Genomic DNA, 24966 nt, shown 5'->3' on the forward strand with positions numbered 1-24966 from the left:
ATTTGCTGAAATGATGACCCCCTACTGCTTTAAGTATATTGAATTTAGTCTCCAAATAAAGGATTATATCTGTGAATAACCATGTGTCATGTGTGATAGATTAAGGAATTCACACTGGGCTGCTTAGGAATGCATTGATTTTCTCTCCCCATCCCTGCGCAAGGCCAAAGATGAATGGCCAGGGTGAAGACATGGAATAGCCAGACAAATTAAAGGCCATATACAGAACACTGAAAGGCCATAGAGACATCAATCAGCCCTGAAATAGGATCCTCTGACATTCAGGGGACATTTATAGCAAATATCATACTTATCGGAGCTATGGGCAAACATATACATATAAACTAATTACAGAGTCACCAATGACAGAGTGAAATAGGATACTCAGACATTCAGAGGACATGTATAGCAAATATCATACTTATCGGAGCTATGGGCAAATATATACATATAAACTATTACAGAGTCATCAGTGACAGAGTGAAATAGGATACTCAGACCTTCAGAGGACATTTATAGCAAATATCATACTTATCAGAGCTATGGGCAAATATATACATTTAAACTATTACAGAGTCATCAGTGACAGAGAGCACATAATTAGAGAATGAACAGCTAGAATATTACAAGGGTAAAATTAATTAGACAAGATGAGAAGAAAAAAAACACCCACGTGGGTTATTAGGCAAAATATGAGACCACACTACCAAGGTAGACTATTTAGACCAAAGATGATACCCACCATCCAGTATGCAGGTGCATTTTGAAATCACCCTGGTGGACTATTAAAGCAAAGATGAGATAACATCATATGCATGAGGCCTATGCAAGGCCAAAGATGAGAGCACACCACCCAGGAGGACTAGAGGCCAAAGCTGAAATACATCATCCAGGTGGATTGAGAACACACCACCCAGGTAGACTATTAAGTTGAAAGATGAGAAAACACCACCCAGGTGGTCTATCTGGCCAAAGATGAGAACACACCACCCAGGTAAACTAATTAAGGCCAAAGATGAGAACACACCACCCAGGTAGACTGATTAAGGCCAAAGATGAGAACACACCGCCCAGGTGGTCTATTTGGCCAAAGATGAGACATTCAGTATTGGGAAGGTGGTTAACCATCTATTGTCTGGAAATCTATTGACACTCCAATAAGAAATTTGGACCTACATTGTAGGAAGGTTTACAAATCTCTGAAGGCTCTCCGGGATAAAAATAGAACTCTGCCTTAAGTATGTACCTCAAGGGATGCCAGTGCATGTATTTGGGATGTTAGATCTACAGAAACGAATTATGAACATGTAAAATAAATAGCCTATCAAGCATTACAGCAATGCTCCCCAAATTTGTTGTTACTCATGATCAATAGACTTTCCAATTTACATTGTGTAAAGGTCTATACATATATTTAGAAATATCTGTGAGGTCTTACTTCTAAATTAATGAGTTTAACAATATCAAAGCATCAAATGTTTGTATATATAACTTTCTTCAAAGAACAATGATAAAACATTCTTTGTTTGTTTCTTCATTAAACTTAAACATCAAGGCAACATTTGCACTACTTTGGTACACTAAATTAAAAACTTTCTTGTTTCTTCATTAACAAAAACAACATGCGCAGTTGCATGTGACCTTGTAAGTCTGATATTATCAACTTTATTTCTTCATTAATGACGTACATTCCAATTGAAACTAGAACTGTCTCAGAATGGCTGATGAATAACTTAACCAACTTGCAAACTTATCCTGATCATATTCACCTTTTATTTTCAGACTGAGCATTAAAACTTTCACAAATGTACACTGTGTATATATGATTACTTCTATATTGTAATCCTTCACTCAGTTCTTTAATGTCCCTATAAAGCTGGCAGTCTGTATAGTTCCCATTTTTACAGCTGTGTAGACTGTAACAAGTATGTTTATCTATACCATTTACAAACAAGAGTCCCAGAGAGCCTGTATCGCTCACCTGGTTTATTTGAGCAAACATCAAAATAATTATGTTCCATTTGTTAATAGCTTTATTCGTGATGTCTTACAGTGCTATAATAAAAATGATTATGGGGTAGATCTAGAAATGTCAACTGCTTCAGAGATATAACCCAGAAACGAAATCAAGATTCAACACGGTTGTGTTTGTTTAAAGAAACTATCAGTCCCTCAGGATGGGGAAAGACCCCTGGTCCTATTTTTACATCAGGAATGTGTTCATCTCTTGATGCCCAGCAATGCTATATACGGTTGCGAGGTGGGGATCCACCATTTGTACAATTTTGAATCCCCACCCCATGAGGATGCTACTAGCCAAATATAAGCAATATCCATCGCTCATCATCAGAAGTTGTTTATTTCAATATAGCCAAATGGACCACTTTTGCCCCGCCCCTCAGGACCCTGGGGATCAGCCTCACTATTAGTACAATTTTGAATCCCAGTCCCATAGTGATGCTACCAGGCAAATAGGAGCAATATCCTTCGCTTGGTTTCAGAGAAGAAGTCGTTTATATCAATAGAGCCAAACTGACCCCTTTTGGCCCTGCCCGGTCGGGGGGTCAGCCCCATCATTTGTACAATTTTGAGTCCTCACCCCACACAGATGCTTCTGACCAAATTTGGTCAAATTCCGATCGCTATTATGAAGAAGAAGTCAATGGTGACGGATGGATGGACGACGGACGTACGACGGACACTACGGTATGGCATAAGCTCACCTTGGTCCTTCGGACCAGATGAGCTAATAATTAAAGATACATGTACAAATGTATATGCTACATATTTTCAGTCAGCAACATCAGATTATATCAGCCATTTTATTCTGGAACATTTTTCTTTGGGTTCGTAAAGTAAACATTATAGAAGTTATAAGTCTATTTTAATTTTACCATCTTGTTACACTTTTTTCAAACTTGGTGTCAATAGGATCATGATAATGATGAAACATCATTTTGAGTAGATTAAATCTTTTACCATTTCTGACACTACATAAGACAGATGTATATACCTTTAGTGTCCTATAAGTAACCTTCATCTTGGTCATTATAGTCTGATGAAGCTGACAGTGTAGTCAACAAAACGTCACATTCTTAAATATCATATTGGTTGTGTCATATAACTTCTATCATATCAGCCATTTTAATTAGTCGATTCTAAAAATATTATCTGTTATACTTCGGACATAATTTTGTGAAAATCTTACCCTGTGAGGCTGTAGTTGAAGTTGCCATAGGCCCCTTCTTGGTCTGGGATGTTCTGTTGAAGCAATCGCTCCACCAGTTGTTTCAGGTGAAAGCCAATACCTTCGTATTCTGGAAGGAAACAAATTATTGATATGTAACAGCTAGTATTTCTATAACCATTTTATATGCAAGAGACAGTCAATGTTTAACTAGAAGGAATAATTCAATAAATAGTTCAAATCCTAATATGGAAGGACTCTTGATGTAATTCATAAAAAAAAACTATGAATACATTCTCTACATCTATATGAGGAATTCAATATATTAAATCTGTAGTCTTTAAGCATGCATTATTACAAAGACACATTGTCAAATTAACCATGTCTTAAAATGTTGCAAAATTTAATGTAGAAATAATATTCAATAATCAAATTCTGCCTATATTGTCTCAAACAGGACTGTTGAATTTCCATATTATCTTGGTTCAAAATTTAATGAAATTCCTCATCAAACAAGAAGCGCAGAGGGTCCTCATGGCTCACCTGAATATTTCAGTAAGTATGGCAAAATACTAGCTCTCATTTAAGTTATATTTCAAATATTTACTATCTCTTCCAACAATTTTTGGTTCAAACTACAGGTGGACTAAATCCTGTCATTCTTGAAAAAGAAAAAGATTTTAAAGGTTTATTTGCTTGATCTACCCTATTGGGTCCCAATCTGTGAGTGTAACATCCTTCATTCATACAACATTAAATCTCATTTGCCCAAAAATGCTACAGACCAAATACCTCTTTTTGCCCCTGCCCCCTAGCCCCAAGGGAGCCACACCTTCTATCTATACAACATTAGATCTCCTTTGCCCAATAATGGTCCAGACCCAATTTCATCAAAATCCATTGAGGCATTCAGGACTAGTAGGGATTTAAAGTATTTACCTCAATTTTACTTTTGGGCCCTGCCTCCTGGCCCAAGGGAGTCACATCCTCGGTTTATACAACATCAGATGTCCTTTGCCCAATATTGCTCCAGACCAAATTTCATCAAAATCCATTCTGACATTCAGGACTAGTAGGGGTCTAAAGGATTTACCCTTGAGGTTGGGTGAGTCAAAAAGTGAGATTTGAATTCCACATTCATTCCACATTTTTCTAGGTTCACTTGAACTATTGGCAGCATTGTCATCATGAGATGAGATGTTTTATTTCAACCACTGTGTCTACTGAATTTCACCAACTGATAACATAATGAAAATAATTACAAGTACATACCTGCTGTCATGTTCCCCTATAAAACTGCCCAAACACAGACCATAATTCCACAACTAGTGTGCCACTGCTTACTTCGGGGTCCAAACTCCCTACACCTGATCTCTTTTCATTGCCAAATTGTTATACCACCTGAAAAAATTAAATAATCATTCATAATTAGCAATCAGTTAAAAATATTTCTCTCAAAAGATTTCTGTTCTTACTAGATGGATTGAAGTGTGAAATCAATTTAATATCATGAAGTGACTTGTACATGTAGCAGGCTGTGTTTGTGATCATTGCAGACTAAGGTAAAGCATTTAAATGATCCAGGGCAACAACTCTGTTTGTAGTGCAGCAAAGATACTTCTGAATCAGTTAAGTAACCATCCTGCGAGAATAAAACAAGATGATAAGTTCTGGGCGACATGACTAAGGTTTGAACAAAGGGCTATAACTCTGTGTATTGTTGATCGAAGACCCAATTCAATATAACACTCCACTATCCCAAGAAGTAACTCATATACCTACAAGTCACTACATTAATGGATAGGGACTTAAGTAAACCTTAATTTATAGACCTCACATACTAGCTATCGCTTCCAAACAGCCAAATAGTTTACCAGCCTCTAGTATTTGGGATTTGGTTTTCAAGAAAGAAATCATCTCACTGTCAAAGCAAATCTATTGAAAAGATTTCTAATTACAAAACTACTTCATTTACTCTTAATCAAAGCATTTCTCTTTTCTGTTCCATATATAATGTTGCTAGTTCTAAATTTAGCTGCTAAGTGGTGATTTTGTGTAGTCTTCATTACTGAACTTATTTCCAAAGTCACCTAGCTAGTAATGAATTGTTAGGAACCTCAAAACTGAAAAGAGCTATGTGTAACTAATTCTTTCATCTTTAGTAATCAGCAATGCCCTAGATAATGTACTGAGTATTCAAGTCATTATAAGAAATATGAAGACAAATAAACAAGATGATAATTTATTTTAGTAATATTGGGTATGTTGCATGGGCATCATGAATTCAACTAAAAAAAATCATTTCAAAGCATATATGACAATGAAATAATGGCCATGATTAAGTACATCTTAGCATGGCTGCATGTGAAGCCTTGAAATTAATACACAGCCTTACAATTGATACACTGGCTTCAGTTTATACACAAATGTAGTTATTTTTCATAAGTTATCTAAATAAATTCTGGTTTAAAACTAATTGTTATTAAAAATAAGCTCCCAAAATAACACTCCAAAGTCCATTCAGTAAATCGGAGTATTTTCATATATCACACTTGCAGATGACACTATAAGGCTCCAAATACCAGGTAAACTAGAACATACTGTCTTCATGCAAGAGGTGATTCTACACAACACCGTTAATTAATTAATTTGTATGAGATGGAGGACAGTTCATCAGGTTCAAGTTGTCTGCCTACCATTGATTTTTGAGGATCAATGTTAATTTCCTTATGGAACAAAATACATTCCATTCTTCTACATAAATCCACTAGTTAACCTTGCATGTACACCTGTAGTCAAAAAGTCCAATTTTTTCCATGAAATAACATTATCATTCAGATTGTAAATATACAGTACACTCAACCTTTTTCATCTTGTTTCAAAAAAAGAAATATTTAAGTTGATGGTGGGCCATGCAATTGAAAAAAACAACATTGCATATACAGCAAGTGTATTGATCATACAAAGTACATCTTGAAACACTATAATTCAAATATCCATCAAAAGACTACACTATCAGCTAAATACCAATTTAATACAGGTACAGGATGAGTGTTACAGAAGTATAACAAAAAATTACTCAAAAATCATTATCATGATCAATATATATATGTATATTGTAATAAATCCCCAATTCTAGAATTTGAGAACACACAATTGTAACGGTATATTTTAGAACACCAAGAAAAGTAGGAGGAAGGGGAGGGCGTAACCCTCTTCCATATGAATCTCCCAATGGATATTATGTGACTATGGCAAGCTAATGTTTGATATGGAAATGGAACTGATTCTATAATCCCTTCAGTAAATGACATCATGGATAGTACAAGCTGCACTTTCTCTGGTTATAGGACTTTGTTGGTATGAATAATTCAGTATTTTAGCTTTCATTCAAGAATGCACATATTGTACCAAAATAAATCAATCGATTTTTAGTAGATTGCACCATCTAGGTACTCTAATCACAAACATCTATATTAAATGGTGTCTATTACACACAAGTCTATGGTATAGGTAGCTACACAGTATACAGTATTATATACCAGTTGGTCTGACAATACAACCCACAGGTGATTAGATCTGAGGCATGTGCATGGTATTCATTGAATATTCCCACCCAAGACTGGTTTTTCCTAGAAGATTACATCATGAACCATCCAGTGTATCAATTTACAGATACATGTATAAGATTACAATCTAGGTGTTCTGTGAACATAGGTGTCCATTTGATGCAGGTATTTATTCTATCAGTTGTTCATTATACCACATGATTATTCTTCTATTAGGTGTCTGGTGTACACCAGTGATTATTCTTCTATTAGCAGTCAATTGTACGCAGGATTTTCTCTTCTAAGGTGTCCATTGTACATAGGTGTTATTCTTCTCAGGTGTCCATTCTAAACAGGTGTTTATTCTCTAAGGTGTCCATTATATACAGGTGTTTATTCTTCTCTTCTCTAAGGTGTCCACTGTATATAGGTGTTTATTCCAAGGTGTCCTCTGTATACAGGTGTTTATTCTTCTAAGGTGTTCACTGTATACAGGTTTTTCTTCTCTTTTCTATGGTGTCCATTGTATACAGATGTTTTTTCTTCTCTTTTCTAATGTGTCCATAGTATACAGGTGTTTATTCTTCTAATATAAGTTTGATAACTTGTGCCCAATTCCCATGTACACAGTGTTTGAAAGTATGTATGAAAATTCCTTAGACAATTGGTCTACAGAAAATTTAAATCCCTTAGCCCCAATTCATTTTTCGATAGACCTATTTTGTAAACATATATTGTTTAAAGTAGCATAACTGCATCACGCAAAAGCTTGCATCATCAAGTTCATACTCACTTAAATGTTTGAAGCCAATAACGCGCTATTCTAAGTAAAAACACCTTGATTGTAAACTCTGATTTCATATGATCGTTTGTCAGAAAATATAGGAATGTTGTTAACATGAATTAAAATGTATGTCAGGACTCAAACTTTTCATAGCCATTGGGGCCAACACTAAGAAATTTTACATAGACCGGCCAGGTTTTCTATAGCCTCGGGCCATCGGACCACCTTTACTTTCGAACACTGTGTACAATGTATATATTAAGATACAATAAAATATGTTTAAATCAAATTCTTTTAAGGTGTCCACTGTACACATGTTATTCTTCTCTTCTATAAGGTGTCCACTATACACAGGTTTTTCTTCTCTTCTATAAGGTGTCCACTATACACAGGTTTTTCTTCTCTTCTCTAAGGTGTCCACTGTACACATGTTTTTCTTCTCTTTTCTAAGGTGTCCACTATACACAGGTTTTTCTTCTCTTCTATAAGGTGTCCACTATACACAGGTTTTTCTTCTCTTCTCTAAGGTGTCCACTGTACACAGGTTTTTCTTCTCTTCTATAAGGTGTCCACTGTACACATGTTTTTCTTCTCTTCTATAAGGTGTCCACTATACACAGGTTTTTCTTCTCTTCTATAAGGTGTCCACTATACACAGGTTTTTCTTCTCTTCTCTAAGGTGTCCACTGTACACATGTTTTTCTTCTCTTCTATAAGGTGTCCACTATACACAGGTTTTTCTGCTCTTCTCTATGGTGTCCATTGTATACAGGTGTTTTTTTCTTCTCTAAGGTTTCTGTTGTACACAGGTGTCTATTTTACACAATATGTATCAAATGTGTGAGTACTGTGCATATATAGATATACAACAGAGATCAAACCCGTGATCAGGACATTAGCACAAGTATAGCCACTCAAGTGTAACCTTAGTTACTCAAGTGTGACCTTAGTTAAACAGTTGGGTTTTGTTTATTATTGTTTGAGGTCCTATCAACTGCTATGGTCTTTTATAGACGGCCTCCCATGCGTGCAACACGCATGTGTGTGGTGAGTGCGAATGTGTGTTTTGGGAGGCTGCGATATGTTCGTGTTAAGTCTCCTTGTGATAGGCCGAAACTTTTCCCCGATTTATAGTGCTATCTCACTGAAGCTTCCTGCCAAAGACATCACATTATACTGACAATGGGCAAACCAGTTGTCCAACTCTCAAAAAGCCAACTACTATTTTTAAAGACTCTGGTATGTCTCAGCCAGGGGACAGAGCCCAAAGCCTTAAGCTTCCTCACAGAGGCGAACGTTTAACCAAAGGCCAAAAACTATCAAGGGAGACACTATGAAAAACAAAGTTGTTAAGAAAGAGGAGAAAAGATAAGACCCCAAATTTAGTCACCTCTTATGATCGTGATTATGGCGACAGCAGGTACAATTCTTACACCCTACCTGCAGGGGCAGTAGTTAAACAAAAAATCCCTCTAACAAAGCTCTATAAGGTGAGTAAATATACATGATGTTCTTACATGTATTTAGATTTTAACAGTAACAAGTATTCACTTAACACATTAATCTTCATCACAGTCAGACATACTTCCATAGAAAATTCCAAAATGATTACAGAAAATATCTGAAACTGGTAGTCTAACTTTAATTTGTTCATCACAAACCACCTAAGGATGGAGAGTCTGTTAGTGAAATTGTCAACATTCAACTAGTAATATTGCAAAAAGAGAAGTCAGGTCGTTCACTATTATTATAAAAGAAGGTGGTTAATATATGATTTTTAGCAAAATGGCCATTATTATTTTGTTTTAGTATAATCAAACAAATACAAAATTTGTAAAGTACTTATAAATCACACTTCTAAATCATATATAATATGTATTATGAATACGGGATGTACTTTGTTTGTCAGACAATGTCTATTTCAGTGTTAGCAATAGTGTATCATGTACAATAACAAATACACCGGATGCTGTACAATAGAAACACAAGAGGTGATGTGGTATGTTTTATTAACCCAGGTGTGAAGCTGACACATGTCTGTTATAACCCTATACTGCTAGAATCCATTACCACCACCTCTTTGGCCTGATAATAATGATTACCTTCACCTTCTTTGAGGAATCTGGTCAAGAACAATTGAGTCTGTTGTTATCAGGACACCCAGCAATTAGACATCATGATCTCCCAGCACACAAAAATGAATGATTACTTGCAGAATAGAAAAACAAGCAAACAGATATCACATACCGAACATGATCAAAAAGCACCTGATCATTATCTTTATATCAAACAATCTTCATCAGTACATGTACCAATCAGTGAAGTCGGTCATTTAACAACATTTCTTCATCAGTACAATGAAGTCAGTAAAACTCCACTTAACTTCATCAAACATTAAAACCAAACAGATCTAGTTGATTGTGAACTATTACTTGGTCATAAGGTATAATGCTCTATTGATTCTAATCAAACAGAAGAGTAGACTGTCTATATATAACTTCATCATACACAACACTAAAGTCCATCAAAGGTAGACAGTCACAGGCGAGTCTCCGTAAAGGACACTTGTTAGGTCACATATATACATGTATTTCTTTGTAAGCAAGTGTCTGCACACATAAAATTATTAGATGTATAAAATGATATTTTTAAGTCTCTTAGCTCACCTACTCTAATTCCTTTTATTATATATATTTAGATATGATATATCTTTTAACATAAAATGAAAAAAAAAACAAGCATATGTTACATATTTTTCATATATCAAAATGCAAAATCAAGGGATTATGTAGTTTTCTTAAACTTACTATTACACCCAATATACCGTCAATATATACAGGTATCCACATTTAAATACTTACCTACTAATTTCAGTGCAACGCATTTGCAATGAACCGTTTACCATTAGATCTACAGCCTACAACATATAGTTTCTATAACAGTATAACATATGTCTAAAACGTCTATTCAAAACTGTTAACATATAAACAATTATGACCTACCTGAAAGCCGTCGGTCTGTACCACAAGATATAACCATAGCCACATTTATCTTTTTAGGATACATTATGTATATACGTGTGAGTACCAACATAGTTTATGTTGTGTTTCCGATGTTGTTTCATTTAATACCTTTATTGCTCACCATTTATTGGCTCTAATGACCTGTTGATATAAAAATATAATGACAATAATAGATACTAACCTGTTCCTCTATTGGTGTTTATAAACGATTATCCCTAAAATGTCTTTAGATCCTGGTATATTCACCAAACAGACAAGCAACAACCTCCTAAACCATTATCCTCCTAATATCCACAGAACCTATTTCTGCTACAAGGTGTACATGGTTTCAATCTCTTCCATATTACATCAATATTCCTATATACATTTGCGTGTGTTTTAGTCAATTTCTAATTATAAAATCAGTGTAACTTATATGAGCGGCTGTTTAACGAGACTGAACTATTGTCAATGGGTAAAAATCAATCCCCCACTTCTAGGTATGCAAGGCAAAACATTATTAACCCTTTATAAACAGAATGAGGTGATGTATAACAAAACCATCCATCTGTCAAAATCAGCAAATCTACAAAAGAATACATATGGCTAGACCCAATAGACATTCAATAGAATGTACAAACAGGTCTGCAAATATTGGGTATTCCCTGGCTCAAATCAATGCTTGGATCATCTAATGTTCACTGGGCAACGCCATATTTCATATATTCAAGAACAAAAACCACAATTACATCCATATTTGTTAACATAGCACATCATTTCTACAATAGCTTTAATGACAGCCATTATCTTATATTGACAGTAACCATGGGAACGCCTGGAGAGTTTATGGATACGTTTTATTGGTCTGTGATTTCAATTTCATTACACAGAAATATGTAGGCGTTTTATACTAATTGTGTTGAAAATTGCATGTATGTACATAATTAATCAGGTTTGAAATGCCAGATAATATACTGTTTACTACTTCATTATTACAATCAAATAATTTGTTTTCAAAGCTCATCTGCAGTCGTTTATATACAAAAATGTATAATGCATGAATCAAGTATTTTCCTGTAAATTTTAGTTTTTGTCTAAATGTAAGGTTTTAGGTAATGTTGCTATGTATAGACTACATGTATAGTCAATATAAATCTCTCAGGGGAGAAACAGGATTAGGCTCAGGTTAATAAATTCAAAATTTTGGAGTTTTTATATTGAGATGTTGAATAAGAGTTATCAGAATAGCTTGCAGATTGGGGCGAAAGTCAGAATTATTTCTTTTTTAAATCGTTGAGGTCTGTCAATGTCAGCATGTCTGCAAATATAGCACCAATGGAAATTAAGGTGCATGTTGTCACAAGGAACAGGCATGTCAAATATAAAGGCCCCTATCTCATACTAACACACTCAGTGGCCAAGGTTTAAGTTTTTAAAAAGTAAAGGTCAACAGGTCCTGAGTATCTCATATGGTTAAAATACAGTGGCCAAGGTAAAAGCTTTTTAAAAGTAGGTCAAAGGTCACAGTCAAGGTCATTTGATCCACAAGTACCAATGGAAATGTCTTGTCACAAGAAACACATGTCAAATACTTTGAAGCTGTTTTCCTCATTCGTATTGACACAATACTCTATAAAACTTTCACCTAGCCGTCTAGCGACACTGATTGATGCCAGGGGTACAGCAATTGTTCTCCTGGACTTTATCCTGGCAGATAGATGACAGCGGGTCATCCTGATCTAACAATGCCAGTACAATTTATACTATTTCATTGTCCTGCAATATAAGCAGTCATCCTGATCTAACAATGCCAGTACAATTTATACTATTTCATTGTCCTGTAATATAAGCATATCCTTACTTAACCGAATCTATAAGCTGATGTACTGTTCCCCCTAGTTTATTTATATTTTAAACACAATAGCATAAAAATGATAAATTAAGGAATCAAAGATCAACATCTGTGAAACACGGACACATGTCTGAAATTTGAGCTACTGCTGCAGGATAAACTAAAATTCTCATTAACAGTTATCTCGATCTTTGGCCTTAATTGATCTAAATTGTAATTGAGATCTTGGAAAGAAGAGAGTCATGTTTTAAACTCGCCTTCAGCTCCTGCAGCAGACTACTGACAGTACATGTAATTGTGAACTTTTCAGGTTTCTTCGATCTCATTGCTCTGGTGCTTTTTCTCTGCATCGGCCAAATGAGATTGTCACATACTTCCTAAGTTGTGACTTTTAACCAGTGGAGAGCTGATATACAGACAGTGTGTGCTTAACAATTTAAGTTCATGTCTTTTTAATGATTCCTGAAACACAACAAGGAAGTAGGTCTACATTGTGTATGTAGGACACACTAATAGATCTGATAATTCATTTACCTACAGAAAATTAGATTTTATACAGTTTAAATTGCACAGATGCAGTTAAAGTGTCCTATACAATAAGCTTTTCATGATAAAAGTACCTGGGAAAAAACTGAAATGTTATAGACATTAAGTTTAATAGTGCTAAATTCCACAATATAAAGAAATGTATTAACACACTCAGCCTTGCTATATGGCAACTCAACTGATTAAGAGGTAAGTATTTTTTGTAGTACATTCTTTTTAATTGTTAGTTTATACGGTGGCATTTCCCTTCAAATGCTACTTTCTAATTTCAATTTTTTTTATTGATTCAAAGCAACCATTAACATATAAAATACAATCAACTAAATGCATCATCTGAAAGCAAACTTGCCTCCAAGAAAGAGCAAGTTGTGCCAATCCCATAACAGATCCATTACACTGATGACAAGGTTTCAAATCAACATACGCCCATTCAGAATACACTTGTGTCTTGTGTTGTCCATATTAGATGGCCTTTTACAACAGCTCCCAGCCATACTCTGTCAACATCTACTGCTGAAGGCAGAAATATATGAAAGCTTGCCTCAGATTTCAGTAATCCATACAAGTAAAATAATCAAATATCATTTCATTACACAGGTATTATGAATGTAACTTGAGGTATTTCCTCTAGGTATACTTAATTAATTAATCCAGGTGGAGTTTTAAGTTATAGGAGCATATATATATCATTCTGAACAGATTCAGATTGGGGTTTTGGTTTTTACAATAATCAGTATTTGTTTTCCACTTGGTAGGATGGGTATAGGTCAATTTTAAAAGATTAGTTGACTTTTGTTCCAGGGAAATTAGGAAATTACCCATGGAAGGTACACAATTTAACCTAAATACACTGTAGATCAATCAAGTCCTACATTTTGTTCTGCATTATTAAGCATTGTTTAATTTGCTGAGATTATACAAAATCAAAAATTAAAACATCTTAACTTGTGCCACTCACTGTTATTTGAAAAAAAATGGGTTTCCAAAGGTATATCAATTTGAATGAGCTAAATGTAATATTCCTGACACTTGACACAAACTTGAAGGTATCTAGACTGACATCACTTACAGAAACACAGTCAGGCTAGAAAACAATTGATCTATTTTCTAGCCTCATGCTTTCCTGACCTTTCCATGCAAATCTAGCTGTCTATTATACACATTGATCTGGATTTAAACTGTACAGTAGGGCACTTTGATCTTTGAAACAAGATACTTAAGGAAGTATATATGTACAGTGAAACACCCAGCCATGCTTTGTGGCCTCTGTGAAACCAATGGTGACAGATATTGATGCACAAGACACATCCACACACTTAGATATATCAAAGCTGGCCTGATCATGCAGCAGATTTACAATCAAGATAAAACAAACTGATACTGTATGTACACGCTATATATAGTCTTTGCTTGTACCAACTGAATCAAAGACATTCCCAAAAAAGGCCCCAAAAAACATATATCTAAAATTTAATAAGACAATTTTTTTTATTTGATAGCTCATCTGGTCTGAAGTTGCTGACAGCATCCATTCTTCATCAACTTTACACTACTCATAATGAATCTATGCATGACTGAGCAGATTTCAACCAAATTTCAGAAGAACCAATCTTGTATAAATGATGGGCAAGGGCCTGAGTCAAGGCAGGCTCAACAGAGGAAATATGCATCAAACTGGCTAAAAATGATGCCCCCCTCCCCCCAAAAAAGGAGAGCCTGAGGGGCTGGACCCAAATAGGGGAAGAATCCGTTTTCTTCTGTTGGAACGAAAAGATTTGGTCCATATTTGGTCTGAAGTATCATTGGGTGTAGGGAAACCAATTTTGTATAAACAGTGGGTCTCCAATCTTAACCACATAAAGTGTATAGTGTCCTCAATCTTAACCACATATGTCGATCCTCAATCTTAACCTCATATATCCTCAATCTTAACATAGCCTCATATATTATCAATCTTAACATAGCCTCATATATTATCAATTTTAACCACACATTTCCTCAATCTTTAATAACCTCATAATATGTCCTTAATTTTAACCAATGACATTTGCCCTCAATCTTAACATAACCTCATATGCCCTCAATCTTAATGCCAGCTTTGGGTACAGATTACACGGAAATAATTTTTTGTTTTTTGCCGATTTTGGTAATTTTTTCTTTCTGAAGACTGAATAATTCACACTGCAAATAGAAAAATACAAATGAGAATTCTCTGTATTTTGAACATCTCTCCAGAAATTTCCTGTGATAAACACAACACATCCAATTATGTCCATATAGGAAATTGCAGAATACAGGATGTCCACAAACCACCATGTTGAAATAAACATTAACCTGGTGTAGCAATCAATCATGATCCATTTTCTGACTGTCAGCACTACAGCTGAAACAAGGAAGGTTTTTTTTTGAGTATTTGAAACAATGTGTATTGGCCTGCAAATAGCTTTTGAATTCACAACTGGAATTTAATTTGTTAAGAGTGCAGAGGATGTATAATCATTTAATGTGTGGCAGGGTATTAAACAGCACAATCTGAAGCTCTCAGCTTATCAGCTTGACAAAATGATTGAGTATTGCATGAACTTTAAGATATTCTAGGTAGTTTCTCATATACTAGTAGAAAAAAGAAACACAAGTTCGGTTTTTCAAATATAACTTTTAGACACCTGATCTAAAATCAATTATATTTCACACTGTGCTAACTTCTTGCACTGGGAAAATGTTCTTAAGTTAAAAATTCAGTTGACTATGACCCTTATACTTAATGCTGCATGCTTTCAGCAGATGTTTTGGTAAATCACTACAAATAGAACATTGGAACAGTACAGATTAGTTACACAACATTTCTTTTGAAGCGATTACACAGCAAAATGCTTTGTTCTGACAAGTAAAGTTGATAGTGGCTAGGGCCATTGCTCTTATAATGCAGGGCGATTTGCAACGTCACGTAGCAAAGAGGCAACATGAGACAACAATATCCCCTTTAGTTGGGTGCCTCAGCCTCAGTAACAGCGAGATTGGGTGACCGTCCCAAGAGCGGATGCCTGCACATTACATTGCGATGTCAAGATAGAGGAATACTTCTCTCGGACCTCCTAAACGATTTCAGACGGAGACAGCACATTAAGTTGTAGGAACTCATGGTTGGCCAGTGTGTTGAAGAAGGGTTAGAAATTGGTAGCTAGAGTTTCATTTAAGGTCACAGCATACCTGTGTTGGTCTACCACTTACGCAAAGGCGACACCAACGTCAAATGCAGTGGTTGCTTGCACAGGCACGTAATCTGTTTCATTTGGCCCACTAGAGATGTGTGTTGTTCACTGACAAGTCTCGCTTTACAGTTCAGATGGACAATAACTTGTCTATCTATGTCGTGGTGAGCGATATTCTGACACATGCCTAACGGAAAGCGACAGATTTGGGGAGGGTAATTGTTTGGGCAGCACCTCTTGTGGTCATAGGTGGTAATCTTAGCAGCAAGATATTGGGATCAGGTCTTGAGACCATATGGTCTTCCTCTTATCCACCAACGTAACCTTAAGCTGCAGCAGGACAATGCAAGGCCCTGCATTGGAAGGTTTTAGTCATGACTTTCTTGCTCAAAACAATGTTCTAGTTCATGATTGGCCACCATACAGTCCAGATATGCCCCTAAACACCTTGATTGGGTCAATGTTAGGGAGAGTAAGAGCAGCGACTGATGCCAGGGTGGGACACACGCTACTGATTAGGATCAGGAAATGGCGTATGGTACCCTTGTTTTAACAGTATTCACTCAAACACCATTTATGATAGGACAACAAAAATCATCAAAATGTATCCAGTAATGATGAAGTAATCAAGAAATCCACATTATGAACACATCATCGAGGAATCATGTAAAATAATAACTATCGAAAAGAACTTTAGTTTCTGTTTTCTGCTAGTATAATCCTAGGCTGCTGTTACATTGAGCTTACTGATATAAAGCGGAATCTACCATGATTGCAATATATAAACCTGCATAAACATGTATACACTAACTGTCAGGTTCCATTAATTAAAAACCTTTATTTGTTTGGAGAAATTGTGTTGAAATGTGAACTATATTCTAGACCATTTCATACAGATAATTAGAACCAAATTCAAATTTATCCCAATGCAAATTAAACAAATGCTGATAATTTTTTTTAAAAGTAAAGTTAACCTTATCCCCATGGGGAAATGTGAGAACCTAATGTCATGAAATTCAAAATTTTAGTAAATTAAAAGCACTTAAGACCCTTCAATCTATAAGACAAATTGTAGGCTCAGATGACCAAAAGTTGTACAAGTTATGCAAACAACTCGAACTGGCTTTATTCTTAAGAAAAGAATATTTTGAACAAGTATTTTTTCAAGTTTTTTAAGCTATATGGGATGAGTTATATGTTTATATATATTGTCTCGACACATTTTGGGCAAGTAGCATTTTTGAAATTGTCTCATGATGATTATCGGTATATAATGGGACCGTATTTAAAATAAGTGTCAAGACTGTCGAGTTGATTATTGATCTAGGGGCTGAAGTTTCATATTTATAATGGTCCAAATGGTCAATGGACCTGGGTTGTTTGTTCATGAAATAACAAAACAATTTCAGTGGAATATGACACTATCAAATGCAGCCTTTGAATTCGTCCTCATCACGTTTTTTATGTGACCTTAACCATTGATTGTATAACATGTACATTCTGTATACATGTATCATACTGTTGGTTCACCAAGAATTTAGCAAAGACAAACAATTTTCTGTCTTCCTCCGAGTATTTTACCAGCCATTTTATATTGTATACAATACAAACGTATATTATTCAGGTTGTTTACAGTCTCTAGAGATCAATACATCAATAACTAAGTGATGGATATTCACTCCCTGATGTCCATTAATATCCATATAATATAACAACCCAATAATGTATCAACAACTTAGACTAATTCCCAAACGTCCATATCAGGTCAATATGCCATTATTAGTTTGCTCAATTCCCAAATGTCCACATGAAGAAATGATAACATGGCCTGTATCATTAAAATCCAAATACTGATGAGGTTTAAGGTATAAATCTGTAGCAGAAGAGAAATTCTATTTTTACTTAATAAGTATAATCAACAAGAACAGATTTGAAGGATGATAATTTAATATAATCAATCAATATTTGTTTATAGGCAAGGTTGATAGCAAATGAGTTACGAATAACTTCCTTGTGTGGGGGACATGTCACTGTATCAGGTATAGAGTGTGTTATGCATGTGTGCGGGACATGTCACTGTATCAGGTATAGAGTGTGTTATCTATGTGTGGGGGACATGTCACTGTATCAGGTATAGAGTGTGTTATCTATGTGTGGGGGACATGTCACTGTATCAGGTATAGAGTGTGTTATCTATCTGTGGGGGACATGTCACTGTATCAGGTATAGAGTGTGTTATCTATGTGTGGGGGACATGTCACTGTATCAGGTATAGAGTGTGTTATCTATGTGTGGGGGACATGTCACTGTATCAGGTATAGAGTGTGTTATCTATGTGTGGGGGACATGTCACTGTATCAGGTATAGAGTGTGTTATCTATGTGTGGGGGACATGTCACTGTATCAGTATAGAGTGTGTTATCTATGTGTGGGGGACATGTCACTGTATCTGGTATAGAGTGTGTTATCTATGTGTGGGGGACATGTCACTGTATCAGGTATAGAGTGTGTTATCTATGTGTGGGGGACATGTCACTGTATCAGGTATAGAGTGTGTTATCTATGTGTGGGGACATGTCACTGTATCAGGTATAGAGTGTGTTATCTATGTGTGGGGGACATGTCACTGCGCATGTGGGTTAATGTTGCATTTATAATTAAAAAGAACAAAAAACATCATGTTTTAATAGAAATTCAATATTTAATGATTTCCCGGTTAGTTCTGTTTTTTTTTTTTATCGGATTTTAATGTTAGGTGTCCAACGTCTTTATCGGGATGTTTTCGTCGTTCCTCGTGTTCTCGCGTGGTCACGTGACCGGCACGAAGGACTACATTAACACTTGGTCGGTAAATATGGCCAGAGCACCCGACCAACGTATTTTGTCATACAAACAAATATGATACACTTATTCATCGTGCTAAGAAACCGATAAAAAGTGCTGTACATTCTTCTATTTATTCAAGTATGGTTACATAACGGCGTTATAAACTGGTGTTAATTGAAGAAATGCCGATTAATTGACTGCTTTTTAAGTAATTTTGACGATGTTTGTCATTTTCGTAAGAATGTACAGCACTTTTTGTTGCTCTCGTACAATTACCTTCACGCTCGTACCTGTTTCATCAGTATTGATTTAGGGTAGTCGGGTGCTCTAGGACGATTCATAGAGCAAGTGTTAATGTTCATTCTCCAATATTGGAACTCTTCAGTGTTTTAAGTATCGAAATCGGCATATAGAAACGAACAAACGTTAATAAACGAATGCAATGGATCGTAATTAATTTAATTAATTATTTACAGATGATTCCCAAAGACATAAGGTATAGTTAGAAGTTTTCGGCTGTACACATGCAAGTTTGTAAATTCGTCACTGTGATGAAACCACCGTCCTCGTCGTTGCCATGACAGCCGATCGAAGCTGCGATCACGAATGCACTGACAAAGTGAAAGTTGAAGTATTTTTCGCAACATGAGGTTTAAACTTAAAATTACAATCACACCTCGTGTTGATTGGGGTTGTTTAATCATACCTGATCAATTGAATTATCAGAAAACTAACAAAAACACTAAAAATCACAGAATGAAGCCTTCGTGTCAGGCAGTGCAGACACAACGCCGGATCTGTAAACAATGTGACGTCATTGGAATGTAGAAATTGCAACAATGTACAACAATGTATATTTTACATGAATACACTAATGAGCAACAAAACGGGACGCAACATTAACCCACATGCGTGTATCAGGTATAGAGTGTGTTATCTATGTGTGGGGGACATGTCACTGTATCAGGTATAGAGTGTGTTATCTATGTGTGGGGGACATGTCACTGTATCAGGTATAGAGTGTGTTATGTATGTGTGGGGGACATGTCACTGTATCAGGTATAGAGTGTGTTATCTATGTGTGGGAGACATGTCACTGTATCAGGTATAGAGTGTGTTATCTATGTGTGGGGACATGTCACTGTATCAGGTATAGAGTGTGTTATCTATGTGTGGGGGACATGTCACTGTATCAGGTATAGAGTGTGTTATCTATGTGTGGGGGACATGTCACTGTATCAGGTATAGAGTGTGTTATCTATGTGTGGGGGACACATCACTGTATCAGGTATAGAGTGTGTTATCTATGTGTGGGGGACATGTCACTGTACCAGGTATAGAGTGTGTTATCTATGTTTGGGGGACATGTCACTGTATCAGATATAGAGTGTGTTATCTATGTGTGGGGGACATGTCACTGTATCAGGTATAGAGTGTGTTATCTATGTGTGGGGACATGTCACTGTATCAGGTATAGAGTGTGTTATCTATGTGTGGGGGACATGTCACTGTATCAGATATAGAGTGTATTATCTATGTGTGGGGGACATGTCACTGTATCAGGTATAGAGTGTGTTATCTATGTGTGCGGGACATGTCACTGTATCAGTATAGAGTGTGTTATCTATGTGTGGGGGACATGTCACTGTATCAGGTATAGAGTGTATTATCTATGTGTGGGGGACATGTCACTGTATCAGTATAGAGTGTGTTATCTATGTGTGGGGGACATGTCACTGTATCAGGTATAGAGTGTGTTATCTATGTGTGGGGGACATGTCACTGTATCAGGTATAGAGTGTGTTATCTATGTGTGGGGGACATGTCACTGTATCAGGTATAGAGTGTGTTATCTGTTGTTGTTTTTATTTGGAGGGGGTGGGGTCACTGTATCAGGTATAGAGCGTTTGATATCTGTGTTAGGGAATATCCCTTTATAAGGTATATAATGTTATCAGGTATAGAGTGTGTTATCTCTGTGTGGGGGACACGTCACTGTATCAGGTATAGAGTGTGTTATCTATGTGTGGGGGACACATCACTGTATCAGGTATAGAGTGTGTTATCTATGTGTGGGGGACATGTCACTGTATCAGGTATAGAGTGTGTTATCTATGTGTGGGGGACATGTCACTGTATCAGGTATAGAGTGTGTTATCTATGTGTGGGGGACACATCACTGTATCAGGTATAGAGTGTGTTATCTGTTGTTGTTTTTATTTGGAGGGGGTGGGGTCACTGTATCAGGTATAGAGCGTTTGATATCTGTGTTAGGGAATATCCCTTTATAAGGTATATAATGTTATCAGGTATAGAGTGTGTTATCTCTGTGTGGGGGACATGTCACTGTATCAGGTATAGAGTGTGTTTTCTATGTGGGGGACATGTCACTGTATCAGGTATAGAGTGTGTTATCTATGTGTGGGGGACACATCACTGTATCAGGTATAGAGTGTGTTATCTATGTGTGGGGGACACATCACTGTATCAGGTATAGAGTGTGTTATCTGTTGTTGTTTTTATTTGGAGGGGGTGGGGTCACTGTATCAGGTATAGAGCGTTTGATATCTGTGTTAGGGAATATCCCTTTATAAGGTATATAATGTTATCAGGTATAGAGTGTGTTATCTCTGTGTGGGGGACACGTCACTGTATCAGGTATAGAGTGTGTTTTCTATGGGCGGGGGACATGTCACTGTATCAGGTATAGAGTGTCTTATATGTTGGGGGGGGGGGGGGGGGGGGTCACTGTATCAGGTATAGAGCATGTTATATCTGTTAGGGAATATCCCTTTATAAGGTATATAATGTTATCCGAATGTGGCAAATGGGACACATATCTGTTCGGGGTTGAACAGAGGACATATTATATGCCCTGATAAATAGTCATTCAGCCACCTGTGTGGAAAAGATAACTGCTGCTTAATCATCAGATAAGCCTATTTAGTATCAAGCATACATACCCCTATATCTGCCACGAAGCGCTAATATAATCCATTTTCCCTCCTCTGTCAGTATTAGACTCTGATCAAACGTCTTTCATGATAACAATATACCACTGATATTTCCCCATGATATTTCTTAGAAAACTGCCAGATGTAGGTCTTTGAAGATGGAACACGGCGCGATTCCTTTCACACAACGTGTCGTCTGCTTGTCTCGTTTGGCGGCAGACTGCTGCAGTCTCCACATTTCACATTTACACAGGAAATGCACACTCCAGAACGCCACATGCCAAGCGTTCACTCGCTCATCGGAAGGAAGGGACTTTTTTTAAAGCTCAAACTGGACCACGCCAAACTGATCAGTGTTACGTTTCCAAACCACCTTGGTCATTGGAAGGCCATCATGTGGGATTTAATTACAACCGACAAAAATACTGAATAAATCATGTGTACTGTTAGAGTAAAATCGATAGTATCGATCAAAACAGCCCGTGCTGTAATGTGCGAGCACACTTGTATGACAGTATAGAACTGCAAGGCCCAACAATGTATAGCATCACCCCAGTCTCCCACCACTAGACTGTCGATCAGCCTCCCTACCCTAGCGACTCCTCCAAAACGACCCGACACGATAACGTAAAGTTTGTCGTGGAACTTCGTTAAAGGGAAAAAATCGAACAAAATCTGCAGTCCAGTTAGACTTAAACGAAGACAAGTTAAAACGAATTATCCTGATGATATCTTAGTCCGTTATCATTACACCGATGAGGTACTAACATGTCATTGCCGATTATATAGCAGGCCAGTATGTGGGATGTACATAGATATAATTATACAAGTTACACAGCGAAATGCAAGAGGTTGTCAAAACTTTATTTGCTAGACTGAGCTATCTTTCAAAAGTGACAAGGACACGAGCTTTAGCGAATGTCTTTGTAACGTTTCGCATGAAAATCTGTTCTTAACTAATGATAATTTTAAACAAAACCATTTAAGATGTGATATTTTAAGTCTTATGATAATTACATAGTTCGTGCTTTTGAAAAAAAAATATCCTCGGGAACTATTGAATCAAACACACACATGGCGTTATCAGTTCTTTCCTGATGTAATAAAACTGACCATATAAAGTGGACATCGGCCAAGTGGTATAGTGCCTGGCCAATTTGAAAATCGTAAGTTGACTAAATAAATTATTGTCCATTGAAATCGGTTAAACGTGTTCCGATATCAAATTACACAGGTGTACTAGCTACGATTTGTTTCCTATGCAGGATCGGCTACTAAATCATATACATGTATACATAGGAAAATAAATTGTGATATGTTACTGGTACGGTGTTAACGAATGAAATGTGGTTTCTTCAGACATTCACAAATAAGAGGAGTCTAATTCTGTCTAAACTGCATGAAACTAAACTCAATCCAATTCTCCTCAATAAATGTTAATAACCACATTTCAACAGCAAATTGGAACTACCATAAGAACGTATCCTCACCCTCGGGTCCCAAATAATACCCTTCTGGAGTATAACCTTACACCCGATGTCGTTCCCAATTCTTTTCCCATTTAATTGACCAGATCGGTTTTCAATTAGGCGCGTCATTCAACTTGCCTCCATGGCACTGTTAAATGTAATTAACGATCACGGCACTACAAATTTGTCAACAATTCCCAAATGTCACCAAATCTCGTGTCAAAATAAGACATAAAACTTAGCACAGACACGACCAGCCGATCACAACTGGCTCGGAGCGTCTATATAATGACGCGCCATAAAATGTGTTCCCGACTGCATCCTATATCATCACCAAATGATTCACAAAGAAATGGTATAGTATATATATATGTACATGGAGCGGAAATAAATAGGTTACGTTGATCCTGATACCAATTAATATTCCCAGCCCTGGTGCCATAGTAACTAGATCTATATGGTAAAAAAAAAAAAAAAACAAGGGAGGAAACTCGGCGAACTTTTCCCTATATGCTTTACGATGTAGAATATCTAAATACATATAACCATTTGAACACCCCAAACATAGTGTTCACGAGTCCCCAGGGAATTGCTACCAATTCTACCAGTCCCAGTCCATATGTTACATTTGATACATTTATGGACCATGCACATAGGGTAGGAATGGCATGTGTGCCAAGCCCATTTAGATGACACAAAAGGTATGTGGTCACCTGCCCGACCACGTGGGTTTTCCCTGGGTACTCCGGTTTCTTCCCACAGTAAGACCCCTTGCGCGCTTCCATCCGGGCCAACAAAACCGTGATTGATATAAATAAGTTAATATAACTTGTTTCGCAATTGTTGTAAAATAAAGTTCTTTTATACGACACCAATTCTTACTTGAATGTTCTGTAATGGTTCCCTTACCATGAATAGTACACACGTCATATACGGCCCTCCGTATATTTTACAATACACATGACTATGTCTTCTATGGGCTGTCGTATTCTATAAGCATATAATGTCTTGTAGGGCCTCCGTATTTTATACACTACTGAATGTCTTGAGCCGACCTTCGTCATACAAGAGGCCCACAGGGTCTGCATCGCTCATCTTGATATTTCGGTAATTATGACAAAATACTCTAATTTAAGTTTATTTAAAATATTTTCCTACTTTTGAACTTTCACTCCCTATAATTGTTGAAACTGCATGGACTAAATCCTGTCATTCTTGAAAAAGAAAAAATACCTTAAAGTCTTGTTTTGCGATATTTGCCTCATTTCTTCTGTCCAAGGGTGTCACATCCTTTATTTATACATCATACCACAATGCCAAATACTTTTCCAGACCAAATTCTATCCAAATCCGTTTAGTTGTTCAGGGCTGGTAGCGTTTTCAAGATCTACACTTCAGACCAGATGAGCTATATAAGAACTGTTGATGATATATTACAAAGGGCAATAACTATGTAAGTTACTGTTGAATCATTCCCATTCTCGAACTCGTTCGTGATATTGATGATATATGGCTACATACAAAGTTTCATCATCCTTGGTTGATGATTATTTTCTACTGTTATGGTGTTCACAAGGTCATTGTTG

At 36.4% G+C, this 24966-nt stretch overlaps 1 protein-coding gene across 2 annotated transcripts in view; it reads right to left on the reverse strand.

Annotated features, from left to right (window-relative positions):
• LOC117325704 overlaps nt 1–22352 on the reverse strand; it is a 56866-nt gene extending 34514 nt beyond the window's left edge. For both annotated transcript variants that reach the window (XM_033882129.1, XM_033882137.1), the window contains exons 1-3: nt 21921–22352; nt 4460–4588; nt 3209–3317 (exon numbers count right to left, since the gene is read on the reverse strand). In XM_033882129.1, the coding sequence (XP_033738020.1) occupies nt 3209–3317; nt 4460–4469 (119 nt within the window). In that variant the 5' untranslated portion in view covers nt 4470–4588; nt 21921–22352. The remainder of the gene's footprint in view (nt 1–3208; nt 3318–4459; nt 4589–21920) is intronic.
• Between the last annotated feature and the right edge of the window lie 2614 nt (nt 22353–24966).

This window comes from Pecten maximus, chromosome 1 (genome assembly GCF_902652985.1).
Source record: "Pecten maximus chromosome 1, xPecMax1.1, whole genome shotgun sequence".
In the NCBI taxonomy this organism is placed as follows: Eukaryota; Metazoa; Mollusca; class Bivalvia; order Pectinida; family Pectinidae; genus Pecten; species Pecten maximus.